The 22,474-nt window shown below is 39.9% G+C and overlaps 1 protein-coding gene across 4 annotated transcripts in view; it reads left to right on the top strand.

Moving 5' to 3' along the window:
- Nucleotides 1–5,146, top strand: part of relt (RELT TNF receptor) — a 91,758-nt gene extending 86,612 nt beyond the window's left edge. For 3 of the 4 annotated variants that reach the window (XM_069891795.1, XM_069891793.1, XM_069891794.1), the window contains one exon: nucleotides 1,013–1,251. In XM_069891795.1, coding sequence (XP_069747896.1) covers nucleotides 1,013–1,246 — 234 coding nt within the window. In that variant the 3' untranslated portion in view covers nucleotides 1,247–1,251. Of the gene's footprint in view, nucleotides 1–1,012; nucleotides 1,252–2,267 lie in introns of those variants that run through there. The other variant, XM_069891796.1, reaches the window with a different exon arrangement.
- Nucleotides 5,147–22,474: the final 17,328 nt, after the last annotated feature.

Consider the following 22,474-nt stretch of genomic DNA (forward strand, 5'->3'; position numbering starts at 1 on the left):
CCCATGATTCGGAGCCGAACAGGAGTGTGGGTATGACAACGGCTCTGTATACGCTTATCTTTGTGAGGTTTTTCAGTTGGTTGTTTTTCCAGACTCTTTTGTGTAGTCTTCCAAAGGCGCTATTTGCCTTGGCGAGTCTGTTGTCTATCTCATTGTCGATCCTTGCATCTGATGAAATGGTGCAGCCGAGATAGGTAAACTGGTTGACCGTTTTGAGTTTTGTGTGCCCGATGGAGATGTGGGGGGGCTGGTAGTCATGGTGGGGAGCTGGCTGATGAAGGACCTCAGTTTTCTTCAGGCTGACTTCCAGGCCAAACATTTTGGCAGTTTCCGCAAAGTAGGACGTCAAGCGCTGAAGAGCTGGCTCTGAATGGGCAACTAAAGCGGCATCGTCTGCAAAGAGTAGTTCACGGACAAGTTTCTCTTGTGTCTTGGTGTGAGCTCGCAGGCGCCTCAGATTGAAGAGACTGCCATCCGTGCGGTACCGGATGTAAACAGCGTCTTCATTGTTGGGGTCTTTCATGGCTTGGTTCAGCATCATGCTGAAGAGGATTGAAAAGAGGGTTGGTGCGAGAACACAGCCTTGCTTCACGCCATTGTTAATGGAGAAGGGTTCAGAGAGCTCATTGCTGTATCTGACCTGACCTTGTTGGTTTTCGTGCAGTTGAATAACCATGTTGAGGAACTTTGGGGGACATCCGATGCGCTCTAGTATTTGCCAAAGCCCTTTCCTGCTCACGGTGTCGAAGGCTTTGGTGAGGTCAACAAAGGTGATGTAGAGTCCTTTGTTTTGTTCTCTGCACTTTTCTTGGAGCTGTCTGAGGGCAAAGACCATGTCAGTGGTTCCTCTGTTTGCGCGAAAGCCGCACTGTGATTCTGGGAGAATATTCTCGGCGACACTAGGTATTATTCTATTTAGTAGAATCCTAGCGAAGATTTTGCCTGCAATGGAGAGCAACGTGATTCCCCTGTAGTTTGAGCAGTCTGATTTCTCGCCTTTGTTTTTGTACAGGATGATGATGGTGGCATCACGAAGATCCTGAGGCAGTTTACCTTGGTCCCAACAAAGCTTGAAAAACTCATGCAGTTTGGCATGCAGAGTTTTGCCTCCAGCCTTCCAGACTTCTGGGGGGATTCCATCCATACCTGCTGCTTTGCCACTTTTCAGTTGTTCGATTGCCTTATATGTCTCATCCAGGGTGGGAACCTCATGCTGATAACGGCAGAATGCGCCTTCTCCAACTAACACTGTTAGTTGCAAGTGTTACAATCCGGCAATAAAGAACAAAGTACCTTGATTTCGACTCAGTCTGGTGTTTGACTCACTCATTCATGAACAAAGCAGACCTAACAGACTGAATGGGTGTGAATTTCAAAATCGGGCAGGGTATTCTGCCCCTTGAGTCTATGCCAACATGTCTGTCCACGGCCTCATACACTAAAACTGAGGTCCTCTGCAAATTGGAGAAACAACACCTAATAACCCATTAGGTCTCTTGCTTTACTAGCACCGCACCCCCTTCCCTCTCCATTCACTTCCCAGCCTTTTATCTCTTCTGCTCTCCCACCTATGACATATTGCCTAAATCCCTCCTCCTGCTTCTTCTTCCCCATCCACATATTTATTCAAGTGCCTGCATGCTTTTTGCTCATACCTTGTCAAAGGAATCAGGCCTGAAATATTGGTTATATATCTTTGCTTCCTGTTGATGCTACAGGACCTACAGAGTTTCTGCAGCATTTTTGTGTATAAAACTGCAATCGCAGCGTCTGCAGACTTTCTTGTTTAACTCCAACCCAAAAGATGGTTGGAATCTGGAACACACTACCTTGAAATAATATGCCATAGACATTATTTACCACATTTAGATACTTAATGTTGCTGTGGGCTGGAGGGCTCATTTCTGTGCTGTATAATTTTATTCTCTTCCAGCTGTTCAAGGTATAAATTGAGTAAATCATCCCTGTACTGTATTAACATGCTTAATACAGTATTGTACACAATATTCCCAGATGAGGTTTCACCATTGGTGGCATGCAATGGACTTATTGTTCAATGAAGATCGGAGTATGTAAACTCCTATGGCTATAGAGAATAACCACAAATATATTCAGCATTAAACATTAGTTATTTGAGGGTAACTTAGAGGAAAACTCAAAGACTTTCAGTCGCATGTTCCAGTGACCTCGCATCTGTCCTCTTCTTCGTAGCACCCCAAGAGAACTGGAGGAATATTATTCATGTTTTTAATTCTTCTTTTAAACAGGTTGGTGTCTGAGTTTATTGAAGATCCTGAAGAGGTTCAAAAGATACCCCCAATGTGGGCAGAATCAAAGGTGGAAAATGCAAACCATGGAACTAAGAATCTTTAAGAAAAAAAAAATCACTTTCCCAGATACTGTTGATTATCTGTGTTCAAGTGAGGAAGTGTGGTTCGTTTGAAGTACTACTGGGAGACAGCTTTCTCACGTGAGCATAAAGCTGAAACCTGAGGAAAAGGTCCATCAACGGTTGAAATGTGCTAAACGGTCTAAAACTGTCCTACCTTCTTGCATCTCCAATGTTATTTTTATAATCTTAATTTTGTTTTGGAAAATAAGTTATAACCTCAACTGCACACAAAAAGTGCTGCTTATCTATTTGTTATCCCTTAGATTTTTTTTATAATGTTCATCTGTTTGATAGATTTTGAATTCTATTTTGAGGCAACCACAGTACTTCTGAGGGACTAAACTTGGAACGCTTTTTGTATTACTTCCAACTGTACTACCGGGCCACACAGTGTCGTAAACAAGACAAAGTAGTGGGATCACAGCCAGTAAAGAGGAAGCACAGCATTATTTTAAAGAAAGATGCAATAAATAGTTATTAAACAGCCAGTTCTGAATACCGTATGAAAATAAGTGATTAATTGAAAGTCAACTTTTTTTTCCCTTTTTAATTTTAAAAGGAGCCAGTGTTTAAAGTACTCAGGGGTTGACTTTACCCATTAAATGATGGTGGCATTGTCTTTTTTTTTAAACAAAGAGCTCTCCCTGTATGCACAGTAAATAAATCAGGTTAAAGCTGACCCATAGACAATTTTAAAGTATTAAAGGGAGGAAGAATAGAAAAATATATTTCAACATGGCCAAATGTGCAGCGTTCTTTACTTCTCATGGTAAATTGTCAAAAAGAAAACTCTTTTAGTGTGAATAATATTTAAAAATTTAATTGTGCTACCTCACAGCTAGATTATTCAGATTGGTGTGTCTGCCAATTTGTGTAGGAAAAGAGGGGATATTTAGCAATGTTTAACTCCGCGTGTATTCATAGCTCACACACCCCCTCTGTTAACTAGCTGCTGGTTTATGAGTGTGCTGTCCTTTGTTGCCACAGCCGTGTTGCCTTAACCAGAAATTGGTAAATTGTGCAATGTAGAACTGCAATTTATTGATGTCGAATGAGTTGGCTTTGACTTTATTGTTTCATGGGGTGGGCAACCTTTAAAACTCACATTCCATTTTAAGTATTCCCTACGCCATTGGTGCTCTGTGAGTGGAAAGAAAAAGTTTAAAAACCACTGTTTTAATCATACCTAATTGACTCATTATGTGAACTGCTTCACAACTCGAAAGGAAATAAGCCAATGACAATTTTTCTCAAGCAAAGTATTTCAGTAACAATTGGGCTAGAGCAGTGGTTCTAACTTTTGTTTCCCACTCATGTGCCACCTTAAGCAATTCCTTAGTCATCACAGAGCACTGATGGCATAGGAATTATTTAAGGTGGTATGTGAGTGAAAAGAAAAAGTTTGAAAACCACTGGCCCAAGTGATGAGCACCCAACAGTTTGAGAAGTGCAGTCATCAGATGCATGTACAGATCAACTTTGTACAAGGTAATACCTAGAGTTAGTAATCTTTCATTGTTGGGATTCAATTTTTGTCCTGAAACCCCAGGACAGACATTGAATCCCAACAATGAAAGTATATACAGTGCCCTTGAATTTCGGAGGTAATTGTGATAAATACACCACCATTCCAAATCAGGAATTGTAACACAAGCCAACCATTAATGTGGAAAGGTACCATATTATTATCACTGAATTGTAAGAAGCTGCATTGGGTGGGTTGCAAGTCATTTGAACCAGGATTGTTTCCACTGATTTGGATGAGTGCAAACAAAATGATTCTATAAAATTTGTTTTTATTTTGCACAAAAAATCTTAAGATCATTTGACCTGCTGTATTTAGCCGGGATGGTTACTTTGGCCTGAATGCATCATTTTAACTAGCTTTAGATTTTTAATTGGACCAGTAGTTTGAAGATTTTTTTTTAAAGTATCAGCAGTTTCACTGACAAATATGAATTGCATATTCAGTGAGACGAGGATTTTTATAGCAAGTGATAGTATATTATTCCTTGGCATGGGGAAATGCCTTGGGTGGAGACTGTTTTCTAAAGCAACTGAAAATGTAGGCATTTGCTCCTGCAGTGCCAACTATTTTTTTCCCTAAGGATAGGGGTAGGCACACATACCATGCAAATGCAATAACCTTGGTTTTGAAGCTGAATAACCATAACCCATTCACTGTTTTGTAACTTGTCCTGCAAAACAAATGGAGTGGAGTTAATAGCAGAGAGGACCAGCCTTGTAGTCTCCAATCTGCTCTTGTCAGTGAACACAACCTCCCAAGATGCAAATTCCATGATTTTTGCACAGACGATTGTTCATGGTTTATTTTAAATGGAAGCCCAGTCCTGGACAAACAAAGTAAACAATTCCAGCTCCACACTTGCTACAGTGAAAGGAAAACTTTCCTCAAATAATACCATGCATGGTGCATTGTTGAGACCATTCTTGATCTGCTTAACTGAGTATTTGGAGAGGAACTGAAAATATGATTCCTAATTCTATTTCCTTTTGAAAGACCTGTTTACAGCATTTTAATTCTGGGTACATTCATTTTTATTGCTGCTTTTAATTTTATTTTAATGTTATGTTCATGTTTACCTAATTTATTCCTGGCTATGTAACATTTTTAGGATTGTACGAGTGCATGCACTGAATATAGACCATTCTTGCGTCATATGTTGTATTTTTGGTTAATTACGTTGCAGGATTTTTATTTGGGTTCTGTCAAATGAAATAAAGTTTGTTATTCCGTTGTATTCTGTTGGAGTCGAGTACAAGATCTTTTTTTTCTGTGAATTTGCATGGATAAAAATGGATTGCTACCAATCAGGTTTTTGCTTAAACTTTATTCTCAATCGATGCTGGATTTAATCACCCAAACTGATGCTGCTTTCTAAGAAGTGACATTAGAATTCACTTTTTTTAAAAAAAACCTACTGGTGGGACTTGGTGAGTCAGGCAGCATCTGCGGAGGGCAATGGATGAAGTTTTGGCTGAAACCCTGTTTCAGAAGTGAGGAAAGACAGAACATTAAAGAGCAGGAGGGGTCAGTGGGTGGACCAAGGACGGATAATGGAAGTACTTAAGTAACTCAGCCTCTTTCTCATCTACCCAGGTCCAGTCACAACTCCAAAACCCCTAAAAAAAATCACTTTTCCACTCTTTTCATCCCTTCCTTGTATAGATTCACCAATCTCCTTCCCACAGCAGTGTTAATCCTCTCTCCAATTTTTTATTTTAATGTAGAGATACATCGGAGCAACAGGCCCCCGTGCCACACAAATACACCATTAACCTAAAAACACCTGAGCACCCGGAGGATACCTACGCAGACATGAGGGGAACATGCAAACAGTCAGTGGCAGATTCGGGCCAGGGTCACTAGTGCTGTAACAGCGTTGTGCAAACTGTGCCACCCATACAACTCCTGGCTTCATCTTCAATTATCCTTGGTCTAGCTAACACCCAAGCCCCCCCACCCCTTTTTAATCTGCCTCTTTTCTCTCTCCTGTCTCAGTCCTTGCGCAGGATTTTTTTTGAAATTTTTATTTATTAATCATAACATACAAACAAAATGCATGCATGTTATTTATTATGTAAATAATACCCCCATCCCTCCCCCAAAAAAGAAAAAGGGGATCACATAACAAAACTCATCAATTGGTTGCCATGGTTTGGAACAACACCACTAATGTGTGGAAAGGAAATTAATAATTCAACCCCATATAATCCAAATACGGACTCCAAGTTTTAACAAAAAATGTTATTATGTAAATTGTTTTCCAATGAAATACAAAATTTCATTTCCAAATGCCATCTCTGAATACTCAAGTTGATCTCATTTTTCCAATTGCCAAACATTTTCTAGCCACAGCTAAAGCCAATATAATTTTTTAAAAAAAGCAATTTGAAATTTATTTAATTGTAATTCCAAACTCAATCTCTTAATATAACCCAACAAAAATACTAAAGGATCAAGTGGAACCTTCAATTTAAAAATAGCTTCTAAAAGTTCCTTAAATCTATTCCAAAAAGGTTTCACCATCTCAGTCAAGTAGAATGTAAGAAGAAGCTGACTTCCTTATAACATCTAAAACATAAATCCGAAGAAATAAACTTCTATTTCCTAAATTTCTCTGGAGTTAAATATAATTGATGAAGAAGATAATGAGCCAATCGATACCGTACATTTACAATTTTAGTCAATACTATCCTCACATAGATTCATCCAGAGAAATACATACAGCCAAATCTTTTTCCCATTTTAATCTAGATGTATAAACATCCATCTTAAGCATTTTATTCTGTAATAAAGCATACATCTCAGATATAAAACCCTTCTTGCCACCTTCAGTAAGTAAAATTTCAAATTTAGACCGTCAAGGTAACCATAAAGTATGCCCAAAATTATCCAAGAATAAGGCTTTAATTTGATAAGAAAAAATTGTTTGAAGATGTATCATATTTCTCTTTCATTCTTTGGAATGAAACAAAATATCCTGCTTCATAACAATCTTTTACCAATTTAATGTCCTTTTGATCCCACAACTTCAAAAGTTGATTATTAAGTGTAAAAGGAAAAAGCATATTTTGATACAATGGGGTTTTACCTGAAATTTTACCTTGAGTACCTATAGCTTCATTTTTTAATACCATAAATCCATTAAGTGTTTCAACACAGGAAAATTATAGTTACTCAATAATTGAGGATTCCATCTATAAATAAACTGATCCATCTTCTCACCAATCTGAGATAATTCAATATTGGCCCATATCAAAGGTTTATCCACCTCAAACATCCTATTAATAAATTTAAATTGTCCTGATTCATAATAATTTTGAAAATTAGGGAGTTGCAAACCTCCTAATGCATCCTTCCAAGTTAATTTCTGTAATGATACCCTTACCATTTTATCTTTCCCTATAAACCTCCTCACCAAAGCATTTAAATCTTTAAAAATATTTTGAGATATCTTACAAGGAATAGACTGAAAAACTTATTGAATTCTAGAAAAATATTCATTTTAATACAATTAATGCATCCTATTAATGTAATAGGCAAATCTTTCCACCGATTCAAATCATATTTAATTTTAGACAAAGGCAGGTAATTCAATTCACATAAATGATTATAATTACCATCTATCTTAACACCTAAATACTTAATCCAATCTGACCATTTCAATTTCACAATATGCCTACACAAAGAATAATCCATTTCAGCTAAAGGCATAAACATACTGCTCCAGTCTATCATGCAAATTCCTCAAAGAACTCAAAGGTTGTCTTAAATATATCAAAACATCATCTGCAAACAAAGTTATTTTAAATTCATCAGATTTCACCTTAATAGCTTCAATATTACTGTCTTGTCTAATCATCTAAGCCAAAGGTTCAATAATTAATGCAAATAGAGCTGGTGGCAAAGGGAAGCTTGATCTAGTTAACATAAAAGAAGATACCTGTCCATTTGTCACATCTCTAGCAGTAGGGGGCTTCTATATAAGGCCTTAATCCAAACAATAAAAAAAAGGGTCAAAATCTTATGGAAGACCAACAATTTTAACATTATTTCTTCATTTGATTCTCCAAAGCATCAATTTTCTTCAACAAATCACTTTTCAGAATTTCCCAGCCAGTAAATGAATCCTCCATCTGTCCCATCTTTTCTTTACATTGTTCCACATCACCTTTATAATCAATAAATTCTTCTTCAATCTTTTTAAATTTATCCTGGACCTTATCCACCACCTTCAGACATTTTGTCACATAGAAGATATTGCCCCCTTCATATAAGCAAGCTGTTCCTTCACAGATGAAAACCCTTGACCCATCTGAATTGCCAAATTCTCCATCTGGTTAGACAAGTCAATATGTAAAGTTGAATCTGAATGTTGAGAATCAGACTTAAACTTTAAACCCTGCTTAAACATAAGCCCACCCTTGAATATGACAGTTTTCTGCTCCTCCATACCTTGGTCTTTTTCTTCTCCCAGTTCTCCTGTGTCTGCTTCCTCCTCCTCTGTTGATACTGAAATTGCTTCACCCCAACTCTGGGTGCAGAACCCCCTCCTGTCAGTCCAGGATTGCTGAACCGAGAGAGGTTGGATCCCCCCGCAGACTGGGCCATACCCAGTTTCGCTCATGTGCGATTGTCCTTCTTGGTCTGGAAGGGGATGACATCAGGTGCTGGCACCATCTTCCACAGCACTGCATGAATTCGGCACCGGTGTAGACTGGATCCTACAGGAGGACTGACGCTGTGGACGAGAGTGAGGAAGAATCAAGTCCAGCGGCTCCATTGTAAGGTAGGCCCAAATTCTTCAGCACTTGTTAACTGTTTAGTAGTCGCTTTCTTTGCTGGTTGAGCTTTTTGTTTTCTTCATAACTGCTTCTATGATATTTCAACAGTATATTCAAAACTTTCTAAAAATAATTTTAAAACTTTAAAGTGGGTTTTGAATAGTTCTGCTAGGGGGAGGTGTTTTCCCACCTCTTCTCCCTATACCACGCACCCCACCTTGCCCCCGAAAGGATTTTGACTTGAAATGTCAACTGTCCATTTCCTTCCAAGGCAACTGCCTGACTTGCTGAGTTTGTTTGTCCTGGATTCCAGCATCTGCAGACTATTGTCTCTAAAGTTCACCTTGGCCTTGACTGAAACTAAGCCACAAAATGGACATCAGTTGCAAACAAATCTGCTAGTTGAGTAGCTTGCACCCTCTTACCATAGAAATAGCTGGCTGTCTGGGCAATTAATCTTCCTATTCTTGCCATTGCTTGTTCTTGCCAAATGTCAGTCACCTTTTCAATACGTCCATGGAGTCATACAGCGTGGAAACAGGCATTTCAGCCCAACTTGCCCACACCAACTAAACTGTCCCACCTACACTAGTCCTACCTGCGTTTGGCCCATATCTCTCCAAACCTATCCTGTCCCTGTAACTGTCCATTTCATTTTGTTTTTTTAAATATTTTATGATTTTTTTTCCAAATGAACTCCGTTATCAACATTGGTTCGTTCAACCTTTTCCCTTCAGCCGTCTGCTCCAGCCTGCTGTGTCCGTGACAAATCCTGGGAAAACAAAACAGAAACAAGGACCATGAACCCAAAAAGACAAGTAGAAAAAAATTTCAGTAAAAAAAGGATAAAGTAAAGCGAACAAAATTAACACCAAGTACTATATCAAACTCTGACCCCCTTGCCAATATGTATTCTCCATCTATATCTCCTTCCCTTTAATCCTTCCTACCCTCCACCTCTGGTTGCCTTCACCTCTGCATTATCACCATTCCCCTCCTTACAACAGGCTTTTGCACCCATCTACCTCACACACCTCTCCACCCTCACCCCACCAAGCCCCCACTGAACTATTTCCCTTTTTACAAATTCTCTTAGTCTATACAACAAACAGTTAAATCCACTATTGCTATTCTCATATATAGCTATTACTTGCAATGTTTTGTTACATTTAACAAAACTTTGCCATTTGACACCACACAGATATATACTATCTTTTACAAACCGGCAGCTGCTATACAAGCTCCCAGGCCTCTTTGACCTCTGACAGGAACTTTCTCTCTCCCCCTGGCATTACAATTTTTAGAATTGCCAGATATCTAAGGACACTTTTGTATCCTTTCTGCTTGGCCATTCTTTTCATCGGCTCAAATTTTTTTCTTTGTTTTTGGAGGCCCACGCTTATGTCCAAGTAAAATAAAACCTTATTTCCCTCCAGCTCCATCACTCCCTCCCCCCCACCACCCTCCAGCCACCACTTTCACCCTGACAGCCACTGCCCTAAGAATTTTCTCATGGTCCTGGTGATACAGCAGCTTCACCAGCGCTGAGTGGCCTTTGACTGGGGTCCAAGTGTAGGAAGGGGTACCGATGGGCCCTCTCTACTTCCACTGATTCCCCCAGTTTCTCCCTTCCTAACACCTCTGGCAGCCAGCATTGAAAAAAATGGTTGTAGAGCTCGTCGAAAGAATCAAAGACTTATTGATCCAAACCAAGGCTTTTATTAGCAAAAGATAGGAGCTCTTCACAGGTGGCCGACCAGTCCGGAATGATCCAACCTGGCTAGGGACACCATATAACCACTTACAGCACAGAACAGGCCAGTTCGGCTCGACTAGTCCATCCGTAACAAATCCCCACCCTCCTAGTCCCACTGACCAGCACCCGGTCCATACCCCTCCAGTCCCCTCCTATCTATGTAACTATCCAGTCTTTCTTTAAATGTAACCAATGATCCCGCCTCGACCACATCTGCCAGAAGCTCATTCCACATCCCCACCACCCTCTGTGTAAAGAAATTTCCCCTCATGTTCCCCTTATAATTTTCCCCCTTCAATCTTAAACCATGCCCTCTAGTTTGAATCTCCCCCACTCTTAATTGAAAAAGCCTATTCACATTTACTCTGTCTGTCCCTTTTAAAATCTTAAACACCTCTATCAAGTCCCCCCTCAATCTTCTACACTCCAGAGAAAAAAGCCCTAGTCTGCACAACCTTTCCCTGTAACTCAGACAACATTCTCGTGAACCTTCTCTGCACTCTCTCTACTTTGTTTATATCTTTCCTATAATTTGGTGACCAAAATTGTACACAGTACTCCAAATTTGGCTTCACCAATGCCTTGTACAATTTCATCATAACCTCCCTACTCTTGAATTCAATTCTCCGATTTATGAAGGCCAACATTCCAAATGCCTCTTCACCACACCATCTACCTGAGTATCAGCCTTGAGGGTACTATTTACCATTATTCCTAAATCCCTTTGTTGCTCTGCATTTGTTGCTCTGCACATCTCAATAGCCTATCATTTAATGCAATATGACCTATTTAGATTTGCCTTTCCAAAATGTAACACCTCACACTTATCTGTATTAAATTCCATCAGCCATTTCTCAGCCCACACCTCCAGCCTTCCTAAATCACCTTTTAATCTACGGTAATCTTCCTCACTGTCCACAACACTACCAATCTTTGTATCATCCGCAAACTTGCTTATCCAATTCTCCACCCCTACTTCCAGATCGTTAATATATATAACAAACAATAGTGGACCGAGGACTGATCCCTGAGGAACTCCACTAGTCACCGGCCTCCAATTGGACAAACAATTTTCTACCACTACTCTCTGACGCCTCCCATCCAAACATTGCTGAATCCATTTCACTACCTCCTCATTTATACTTAATGCCTCCACCTTTTTTCCTAACCTCCTGTGGGGAACTTTGTCAAAAGCTTTACTAAAGTATAAATAGACAACATCCACAGCTTTCCCTTCATCAACCTTTTTTGTAACCCCCTCAAAAAACTCAATCAGGTTTGTCAAGCATGATCTACCCCTGACAAAACCATGCTGATTACTCCCTATCAATCCCTGTACCTCCAAATATTTGTAAATACCATCCCTCAGAACACTTTCCATCAACTTACCCACCACAAACGTCAGACTCACGGGCCTATAATTCCCAGGTTTACATTTGGACCCTTTCTTAAACAGCGGAACCACATATGCCACCCTCCAATCCTTTGGCACTACCCCCGTGACCAATGACATCCTAAATATCTCTGTTAATGGCACCACTATCTGTCCACAAGCATCCCTGAGTGTCCTTGGGAATATTTTGTCCGGTCCTGGAGATTTATCCACCTTTATATTTTTCAACACAGCCATCACTACTTCCTCGGTTATCCTTATATGCTTCATGACCTCCCCACTATTTTTCTTTACTTCAACTGGTTCAATATTTTTTCTCCTGGTGAATACCGAGGCAAAGAAATCATTCAAAATTTCCCCCATTTCCTCTGACTACTCACTCAGCCTACCCTCGCTGTTTACAAGGGGTCCAATTTTATCTCTCACTAATCTTTTACTTTTAATGTACCTATAGAAACCCTTTAGATTTATTTTTACTCTGTCTGCCAAAGCCTCTTCGTGCCTTTTTTTGGCCTTTCTAATTTCCTTCTTAAGATTCCTTCTACACTCCTTGTAGTCCTCCTTCAAACTCTCAGCTCCCTGCTCCTTATACCTCTTGTACACCTCCGTTTTTCTCCTAACCAAATTTCCAATATTCCTCGAAAACCAAGCCTCCCTATGACTTCCAGCCTTTCCTTTGATCCTCACTGGGACATATCTACTCTGTACCCTCAAAATTTATTTTTTGAATATCCTCCATTTTTCATTTACATCCTTACCTAAAAATATCCTGTCCCACTCAATATTCCCCAAATCCCTTCTTATTCCTTCGAAATTTGCTCTTCTCCAATCCAGAACCGCAACTTTAGGCCCCTCCTTGCTCTTCCCTAAAACTACCCGAAAACTAACAGAGTTTTGATCACTAGACCCAATTTGTTCTCCAACATTAATGTCCAATACCTGACCTAGCTCATTCCCTAACAGGAGATCTAGTATTACTCCGTCCCGAGTCGGTTCTTCTACTAATTGATTTAGAAAACAATCTTGAACACATTTAACGAACTCTAGCCCATGCAGCCCTCTAACTGTATGGGTATCCCAATCAATGTGTGGGAAGTTAAAATCTCCCATGATCACTACCTTATGATTCTCACACATATACGTTATCTCCCTACAAATTTGTTCCTCTAATTTTCTTGGCCCATTTGGTGGTCTGTAATACACCCCTATTAGCACCCTCATGCCTCCTTCACCCCTCAATTCCACCCAAACAGCCTCACTGGACGATCCCTCCAGACCATCCTGCCACCTCATGGCAGTAATGTCCTCCTTAACAAGCAGAGCAACTCCTCCCCCTTTTTTACCCCCTGATCTATCACATCTAAAACAAATGTATCCTGGAATATTATGTTGGCAGTCCTGCCCCTCCTGTAGCCAGCTCTCACTAATTGCCACAATATCGTGACCCCAAGTATCTGTCCAGGCTCCAAGCTCATCTACCTTGTTCACTATGCTTCTTGCATTAAAATATATGCAATTCAGAGAATGACCCTCACATACATTCTCTTTTCTACCTTCTACCCTAATCTCCATCCTACCTTTGTTATCGTTTTTATTCTTATCTAGGTGGCCATGCTCCCTTGACACTGCTCTCACACTCTGTTCCCCACCCCCCCTGACAAACTAGTTTAAACCTTCCCCCACAGCTCTAGCAAATCAGCTTGCCAGCACATTGGTCCCCCTCCAGTTCAAGTGGAGTCCATCCCTTTTGTACAGGTCCGACCTTCCCCAGAAGGGATCCCAATGATCCAGAAATTTTATCCCTTGCCCCCTGCACCATCTCTTTAGCCACCCATTCATCCTCCACATCCTCCTATTTCTACCCTCACTAGCGCGTGGCACCGGCAGCAATCTAGAGATTACTACCTTGGAGGTCCTGTTTTTTAACTTCCTACCTAATTCCACATAATCCTGTTTCAGGACCTCATCCCCACTTCCCTGTAAGTCAAACCCTAAAACCCTGGCAACATTCTCGTAAACCTCTTTGCACTCTCTCTCTATACTGTTTATATCCTTCCTGTAGTTCAGTGACCAAAACTGCACGCTATATTCCAAATTTGGCATCACCAATGCCTTATATAATTTCAACATGACATCCCAACTCCTGTGTTCTATACTCTGATTTATGAAAACCAACATACTAAATGCTTTCTTCACCACCCTATCCACATGTGATTCAACTTTCAGAGAATTATGTACCATGAGTCCTGACTACCTTTGTTCCACTGCACTCCTCAATTGGCTACCATTTAACTTGTATGACCTGTTTTGATTAGTCCTACCAAAATGTAGCACCTCACATTTATCAGTATTAAACTCCATCTGATATCTTTCAGCCCACTCTTCTAACTGTCCTGTAAGCTTTGATGATCTTCCTCACTGTCCACAACACCACCAACCTTTGGATCATCTGCAAATTTACTAATCCAACTTTCCACCCTATCATCTCGATCATTAATGTATATGACAAACAGCAGTGGACCCAGTAACAATCCCTAAGGCACTCCACTCATCACTGGCCTCCAATTCGACAAACAATTTTCCGCCACTAATCTTTGGCATCTCTCATCCAACCATTGTTGAATCCATTTCACTACTTCATCATTAATACCAAATGCTTCCACCTTCCTTACTAACCTCTTATGGGGAACCGTATCAAAAGCGTGACTAAAGTCCAAATAAACAACATCCACCACCTTCCCCTCGACCTTTTTTGTAACCTCCTTGAAAAACTCTTCAGATTTGTTAGACATGATCTACCACGTACAAAATCATGCTGACTACTCCAAATCAATCCCTGTCTTTCCAAATAGATGTATATACCATCTCTAAAAACTTTCCATTAATTTTCCCACCACTGATGTCAGTCGAACAAAATTACCAGGTTTACTTTTGGATCCTTTTATGAACAGTGGAACAACCCTCCAGTCCTCCGGCACTTACCCCATGGCCAGCGACATTTTAAATATTTTTATGTCAACGCCCCCACTATTTGTTCACTAACCTCCCTCAGGGTCCTTGGGAATATTTTGTCAGGGCCTGGAGATTTATCCACCTTGATCTTTTTCAATATAACCAACACTACCTCCTCATTAATTCTTATATTATCCATGAGTTCCCTACCATGTTTCTTCACTTCATCTGGCTCAATATTCTTTTCCTTAGTGAATACTGAAGAAAAAATATTGCACACAATACTCCAAATTTGGCCTCACCAATATCTTATACAACCTCACCATAACATCCCAACTCCTCTACTCAATACTTTGATTTATGAAAGCCAAGATGCCAAAAGCTCTTCTTTACCACCCTGTCTACCTGTGACACCACTTTCAGAAAATTATATATCTGTATTCCCAGATCCCTTTGTTCCTCAATGCCCTACTATTTACTATGTATGTCCTACCTTGGTTTGTCCATCCAAAATGCAACATCTCACACTTGTCTGCATTAAATTCCATCTACCATTCTCTGGCCCATTTTTTTCCAGTTGGCCCAGCTTTGAAAGCCTTCCTCACTGTCCACAACGCCTTCAGCATTAGTGTCGTCAGCAAACTTGCTGATCCAATTTCCCACATCATCATCCAGATCATTGATATACACAACAAACAACAATGGTCCTGGCACCGATACCTGAGGCACATCACGAATCACAGGCCTCCAGTCTGAGAAACAATCATCCATTACCTCTGTCTTCTCCCATTCAGCCAATTTCAAATCAATTTTACAACTTCTCCATGAATATTTAGTGTCTGAACCTTGGTCTCTCTGGTCACCGATTTCCCCTACTCTATGCGTTCACCTCATCTCTTCATCATGACTTTGTACATCTTTATATCACAGGCCCCTGAGTCCTGGCAACATCTTCCAATCTCTGCACCCTCTCCAGCTTGACAACATTTTTCCTTCTGCACGGAGACCCAAATAGGGTCTCACCAGCATCCTGTACAACCGCAATATGATCTCCCAACTTCTATGCTCAATACACCGAAGAAGGCCAATGTGCCAAAAATTATTTTCACACCACTGTCAAGGTGCGATGCACCTGTATTTCCAGACCCCTCAACATTTTTAAGCAGGAGCCACAGCACATTAAGCAAAAGCCTTGTTTTCACCTCATGTAACATAGATACTTTTTGTTTTTATGTCGTCAATAGGAAAGAAGTACAGAATAAACCAAAACTTGACTGCTTCGCAGGGAAAGGGGCCCATAACCATTCAGCAGAGTCCTAGTGGGGCCATTGTTAAAGTAAGATTGAGATTGGCTGGTCTACCACATTCCCCAGATCCCTACTGTTCATTGTGCAGTCCCTACCAATGTTGTACCTCCCAAAATGCCACACTTTTAAAGTTTTCTATATTAAATTCCATCAACCATTCCTCTGCTCACCTGCCCAGCACTGAACCCCATGGCCTACCACTACTTGCAGGTCTTCAGTCTGAAAAACCATCTTCCTTTATTTTTCTTTTTTTAATTTTTTTCTCACCTCCACGTGGCCTAACCTTCCAGAGCAGCCTACTGTATGAATGCCTTGCTGAAATGTATATCTACAACTCTGCCCTCATCAAACTTCTTGGCCACGTTTTTTAATAACTCCATTATATTTGTGAGAAATGTTACAAAATCGTCCTGACAATTCCCAGTCAACTTATGCCCATCCAAGTGCATGTATATTATTCCTCTCAAAGAACTCTCAGAAACTTGCCAACCAAGATGTAAGCCTCACAGGCCTGTAGTTCCCATTCTTTTCCCTGCAGCCCTTCTTGAACAGAGGAACAACATTTGCCACCCTCCAGTATTCTGGCATCTCACCTGTACTTAATGACCAACACATAAATCTCAGCCAGCCACCTGAAATTTCATCTCTGGCTTCCCACCATGACCTGATCAGGCCCAGGAGGTTTGTCTACCTTCATACACATCAGGACCTTCAGCATCGCAATCATAATTACTGTGTTCTCAAGATACAACCATTGAGTCATCCAAGTTCCCCAGTTCTTGTGTTCCTTTCTCCTCTTCTGAGATGACTGAATTGATTCCTGAGGGGTCCTATCTTTTTCCTCTGGTTACCTTAATGTTTTCTGCCAGACCATCTCCTGTCTCCTTTTTTCCCCTCCTGATTTCAATTTTTATCTTGCTCCTCAATTCCTGAGACAACTCCAGGTATACACCTGAACCCAGCTGCTTAAACCTGCCTCCTTCTTAATGTTGACCAGAGCCTGAATTTCCCTTGCCATCCAAGCTTCCCTGCACCTACCGTATATACTCGTGTAATTGTCAAATTTTTTGACACTTTTTCAAGTCAAGAAAAGAGGTGGTCAACGTTTACACGGGTCAAACTTTTCATCTCATTAAGTACCTGTGTCGTTCAAGGCGTCAGGAGCTGAGATGGCCAGAACCGGGTGATAAGTCGGAAGGTCGGATGGCCAGGATGAGGATCCGCATTCAGGAGCTCAGATAGACAGGAGGCCAGGGTGAGGATGGGTGGGCGGCAGGGCCAAAAGTAGGGGGTCAACTTTTACACAAGCCATACAAAAACACATGTTTTTTAGGCTAAATAAAAGGAGTTCAACTATTACACGGTATTGATGACTACACAAGTATATATAGTAAATGTGTGACCACTCTTTCTAACAGGAACATGGAAATTCATCAACATACTTCTAAAAACATACCATTTTCTTCACATTTGTCATCCCATAACAATCTGTTCTAATTAACTTGAGCTGCCTCTTGTACTTTCAAAATTGATGTTGCCCCACTCTGAATTTTAACTCATAGCCCTGCCATGAAACCTAACAGATCAATAGTACTTAATATTGACTTTCCTAGGGCTGGATTGCTGGATTAAAGCAAGGTCACTCCAGCAGTAATCAGTAGCTGCCACAGCATGAGTGATGTGGCCCCTTGGTCAGATGGTGATATAATCCAGCAGGTGTCCATCCTTGGATTCAGGGTGATGCCATGTCGTCTCATCTCTCCAACAAAATTATATAAAAACAAACAATGAGCTGCTGGAGAACCTCAGTGGGACAGAAATGGTCAGTCCGTCCTCCAGCAGGCTAACTATTCGCTCAATGTTCAAATAAGTGCGATGTTTGTTTCTCTTTTTGAAAACTATAAGTTAGAGCAAGTGCCTTGTCAAGTGTGGAACCCTGTTAAAGTTTGCCATCCCTACTTCTTCCTTGCCAATAACTCCTTACAGAGAGTTCCAGCTTTTCCCACACTGGCATTGAAGGCTCCTGAGAGGATCGCTTCATCTCTCTGGAAATTAAAACTGAGCTGAAAGAGAGACAGCCATTTAAAGATGTGGTGTTGCTCCTTGTCCAACTTGGAGCTGTTTTTCATCATGTAGCTGAATAGTTTGCTTTCACCAAGGGGGCAGAGGAGGCACAATACTATGTTCCCCTCATTCTTGCAAACCATTCTTTCAACCTGCATGAGTCTGACTTTTGCATTACCACCCTTTGAAAATGGGGGAGGTGGATTCATGGAAAGTTTACGCATTATATTAACTTTAGTGGGTGGGCTCTAGCCAAGTAGCAAGTTTTGAATCTGCTCCAAGTGATTTTTGAAGGCTACATTTAAAGATCCTCATTTATGTTATTCACCTGCACCTTGAGAACATTCCTGGGGACAGCATGAAGAGGTGTAGCTGTCCACAACAGTGATGCTTATTTAATACAGAACCATACAATAAGAAATTAGCTGTGTGATTATGCAAGGAAGTTGTGGTTTGAAATAATCTATCAATAGACTAGTCACGTGAACAGAAAGGTAGCAAAAATAGTTCACCCTAGAGAAGTGGGAGAATTCATTGGAGCAAATGTGTAAAAATTGTATATTCACAAATTCTTGCAAGCAGCAAGAAAATGGACACAATGATTAAGAAAAGCTTTTTTAACTATCTAAAACAAGGAATACAAGAGAAAGGAAATCATGTTCAAATTGTATAGGGTATAGCTAGGTTTGTGGGCACAGTTCTGGTGACCACATTGTAGAATCATCCACATCCACATTACAATGTGACATTTTGAGAAGAGAAACATCAACACTGCAGATGCTGTGGAAACAATCTTGAGGAAACAATGAGAAGCTGCAGGGAACTCAGCCGGTCAGGCAGCATTCATGGGTATGAATGGAGAGTGCCACAGCACTGCATTCTACCTATTTCCTTATCATAAACTTGGGAACCTTACATTTCATTCGTTCCTCGTAGTCATTCGTAAATATTCCATGGGGTACTCTATTCATTGTATCCCTCCAGTCAGAAAAGGCCCCCTTTCAATCTAATCCTTTGTTTTCCATGTGACAACTAGTTTTTCAATCCATGCCAACACACTTCACCCAGTACCATGGCATTTTAATTTATGTTAGAGAAAAGAACAAGAACTACAGATGGTGAAATCGTGAATAACAAGTCTCCTGATCTGAAATGTTGAACATTTTTCTCCATAGATGCTGCCTCAACCACCGAGTCCCTCCAGCTTTTATTTGTTCATTCATAATTTATGTGGCACCTTGTCAAATCTGTTTTGGAAATCTAAATATACTACATCTAAATGGTCCCCTCTATTAGCACTTCCTGTCACAAACCCATAGAATTCAAGCAAAATGTGTAAAACATCATTTACTTTTCATAAAACCATGTTAACTAGCTTTGATTGTATTCAGCTTTCCTGAGTAATTAGTTATTCCCTCCTTGATTACTGATTCTAATATCCTGAGACTTAGACAGGCACATGGATGGAAGAAAAATAGAGGATTACGGGGTAAGGAGGGTTTAGTACTTTTTGAAAGGAATATATTGGGTCAGCACATCATTGAGGTCTGAAGGGCCTGTACAGGCTGTAGTTTTCTATGTTCAGATATTAAAAACTTCAAGAGGCTTAAAGTTTCCTGCCTTCTGTCTTCCTCTTTTTTTGAACAAAGGTATCACATTGGTTACTTTCCAATTTTCTGCTAGGCTTCTGAAATGTAGTGAGATTTGAAACATTTCAACCAACAGAAAAAAAATTACTGTAGCCGTTTCATTAAAATTCTTTGGATGCAGTGATTGGTCCACTTTTAACCCTCAAGTTTCAGATTGGAATTGGTACGAATTCCACCCTGTTTGAAGTTAGCCCGTTTTAGGGATATATTTGCAATCTGCTCCACCATCAAGACTGATGCAAACTGATTTATCATATCTATCTCTTTATTGCTGTAATTACTTCACCATCTGGTAGAAGGTACATTACTGCAGCACTAGGGCCACATACGTCCAGATTGAGCAACAGTTTTTCCCACCAGGCTATCAGACTCCTGGGACCCTTACAGTATACTTCTTAATATTTAATATTTTATGTGTTCAACTTCTATCTTAACTTGCAAATATGCTCCGTGGTCCTGGAGAAACACCATCTTTTTTACCCCACGAGCATGGGACAAGCAATAAAGGTGACTGGACTTGAGCAGTCTTGTTGTCTAAAGATCCCACATCTACCTGAGCTGCCGCCTTCCTATTTATGTATCAATAGGAATTCTCACAAAATCAATTTTCCCCCCTTTTTCATGTGATTTTCGTTCTTCTGCTATTGGATCCTTAAAAGTTTCCCAATTCTCTAATCTACCATCAGCTCCTGGCACTTTGGATGCCCTATTTTCAATTCAACATTATCTTTTTTTTAAATTTTTTATTTTTTACACAATAAACCAAATTGACCACAATACATACAGACATTTTTCTCTTGAATATATACTGTCATTTTCTCCCCTTTTCCCCCCTCCCTTCCCTCCCTCCCTCTCCCCCCTTCCCATTTATTCAAAGTTCAATCTATAAGATACATTAAACCTGTTAAACAATGTCGTCACTTAATAAAATAAACAAAAAATTTTTATCTTTTACTTTTATATACTGAGTCAGTTCATTTCATTGTCTTCTCCTTCTGTCATTTTAGATGGTGGAGGTCCATGGTAGGATTTCTCTATTGTATTTCATGTATGGTTCCCATATTTGTTCAAATATTGTGATGTTATTTCTTAAATTATATGTTATTTTTTCTAATGGAATACATTTATTTATTTCTATGTACCATTGTTGTATTCTCAAGTTGTCTTCTAATTTCCAGGTTGACATAATACATTTTTTTGCTACAGCTAAGGCTATCATAACAAATCTTTTCTGTGATCCATCCAAATCGAATCCAAATTCTTTATTTCTTATATTACTTAGAAGGAAGATCTCTGGGTTTTTTGATATATTGCTTTTTGCTGATGTCCTTTATTAACCACAGTGTAATTTTTCTTCGTAGAATACCTCTAATTGGGATAATCAATGCCATGTGAAAAACTGCCATTAAAACATAACAGTCCATAACAATCTAATGTTTTCCAACCTTATACCATAAACTTCTATTATTCTTACATCTATGTGCCTATCTAATATTCTTTTCAATGTCCTTATTGTACCAGCTGCCAATTCTTTAAGAACCTGCCTCTTAGCTTATTTTCCAAGTCTCATTTGGACAATTCCATCATCATATCATTACAATGGCCCATATTTAAGTTGAAGACAATGGTGTTTGTCCTGTGGTATTTATCCACAGATTCAAACCAGAATTCTACTGTGCTGCTATAACAACCAGCTAGGCAGTGGTTCTCAACCTTTTGCTTTCCACTCACCTACCACCTTAAGTAATCCCTATGCCATCGGTGCTCTGTGATTGGGATAGCTTAAGGTGGTAGGTGAATGGGAAGGAAAGATTCAGAATCACTGCTCTGGACCCAATCATTACCGAAATATTTGGCTTGAGAAAAATTGTCATTGACCCATTTCCTTTGGAGCTATGAAACTGTGCACATAACGAGTCGATTAGGTTTGATTAAAACAGTGGTTTCAAACTTTTTTCTTTCTACCCTATCTTAAACAATCCCTTACTAATCACAGAGCACCGATGGCATAGGGAATACTTAAAGTGAGTGGTATGTGAGTGGAAAGAAAAAAGTTGAGAATCATCCAGCTAGAGGATTTTTTACCATGATCACTTACTAATCCTTCCATTATCACTCATGACCAAATCTAAAATAACCTGTTCCTGCAGAGTTTCCATAACATACTGTTCCAAGAACCAATCCCTGATACACTGCAGAGTTCCTGTTAGTGATAAGTAATTTTCATTTGTTAATTGAGTTCACTTAAAGGTTTTTGTGATTTTTAGATGTTTTAATGTAAAACATTTTAATATATTGTATTTTATTATTATTTCAATTAGAAAAACATTTTAGCAGTTTTTTTTAATGTCTAATATTGAAATCCCTAGACAGAATGAACAACAAGCTGAAACTTGGAATGTGGTTTAGCCAACTGTCAAAATTTTCCAGCTTCTTTTTCTGGGTAACAGCACCTAATAGCCTGAATATGCCTGAGATTGTCTGATCTCAAAAGCTAAGCTGGCTCAGGACTGGTCAGTAATTGGAGGGGGGATCACCAGGTGCTGTAGGTTTCTGTGAGGGGCTCTGGGCAAAATGCTGACTCTCTGTCTGCCTTATGGTGGACAAAAGTTAAGAATTTCATGCATGTTACATTTCAATAATGGAACCTTT

This window comes from Narcine bancroftii, chromosome 7 (genome assembly GCF_036971445.1).
Source record: "Narcine bancroftii isolate sNarBan1 chromosome 7, sNarBan1.hap1, whole genome shotgun sequence".
NCBI classification, from domain to species: Eukaryota; Metazoa; Chordata; class Chondrichthyes; order Torpediniformes; family Narcinidae; genus Narcine; species Narcine bancroftii.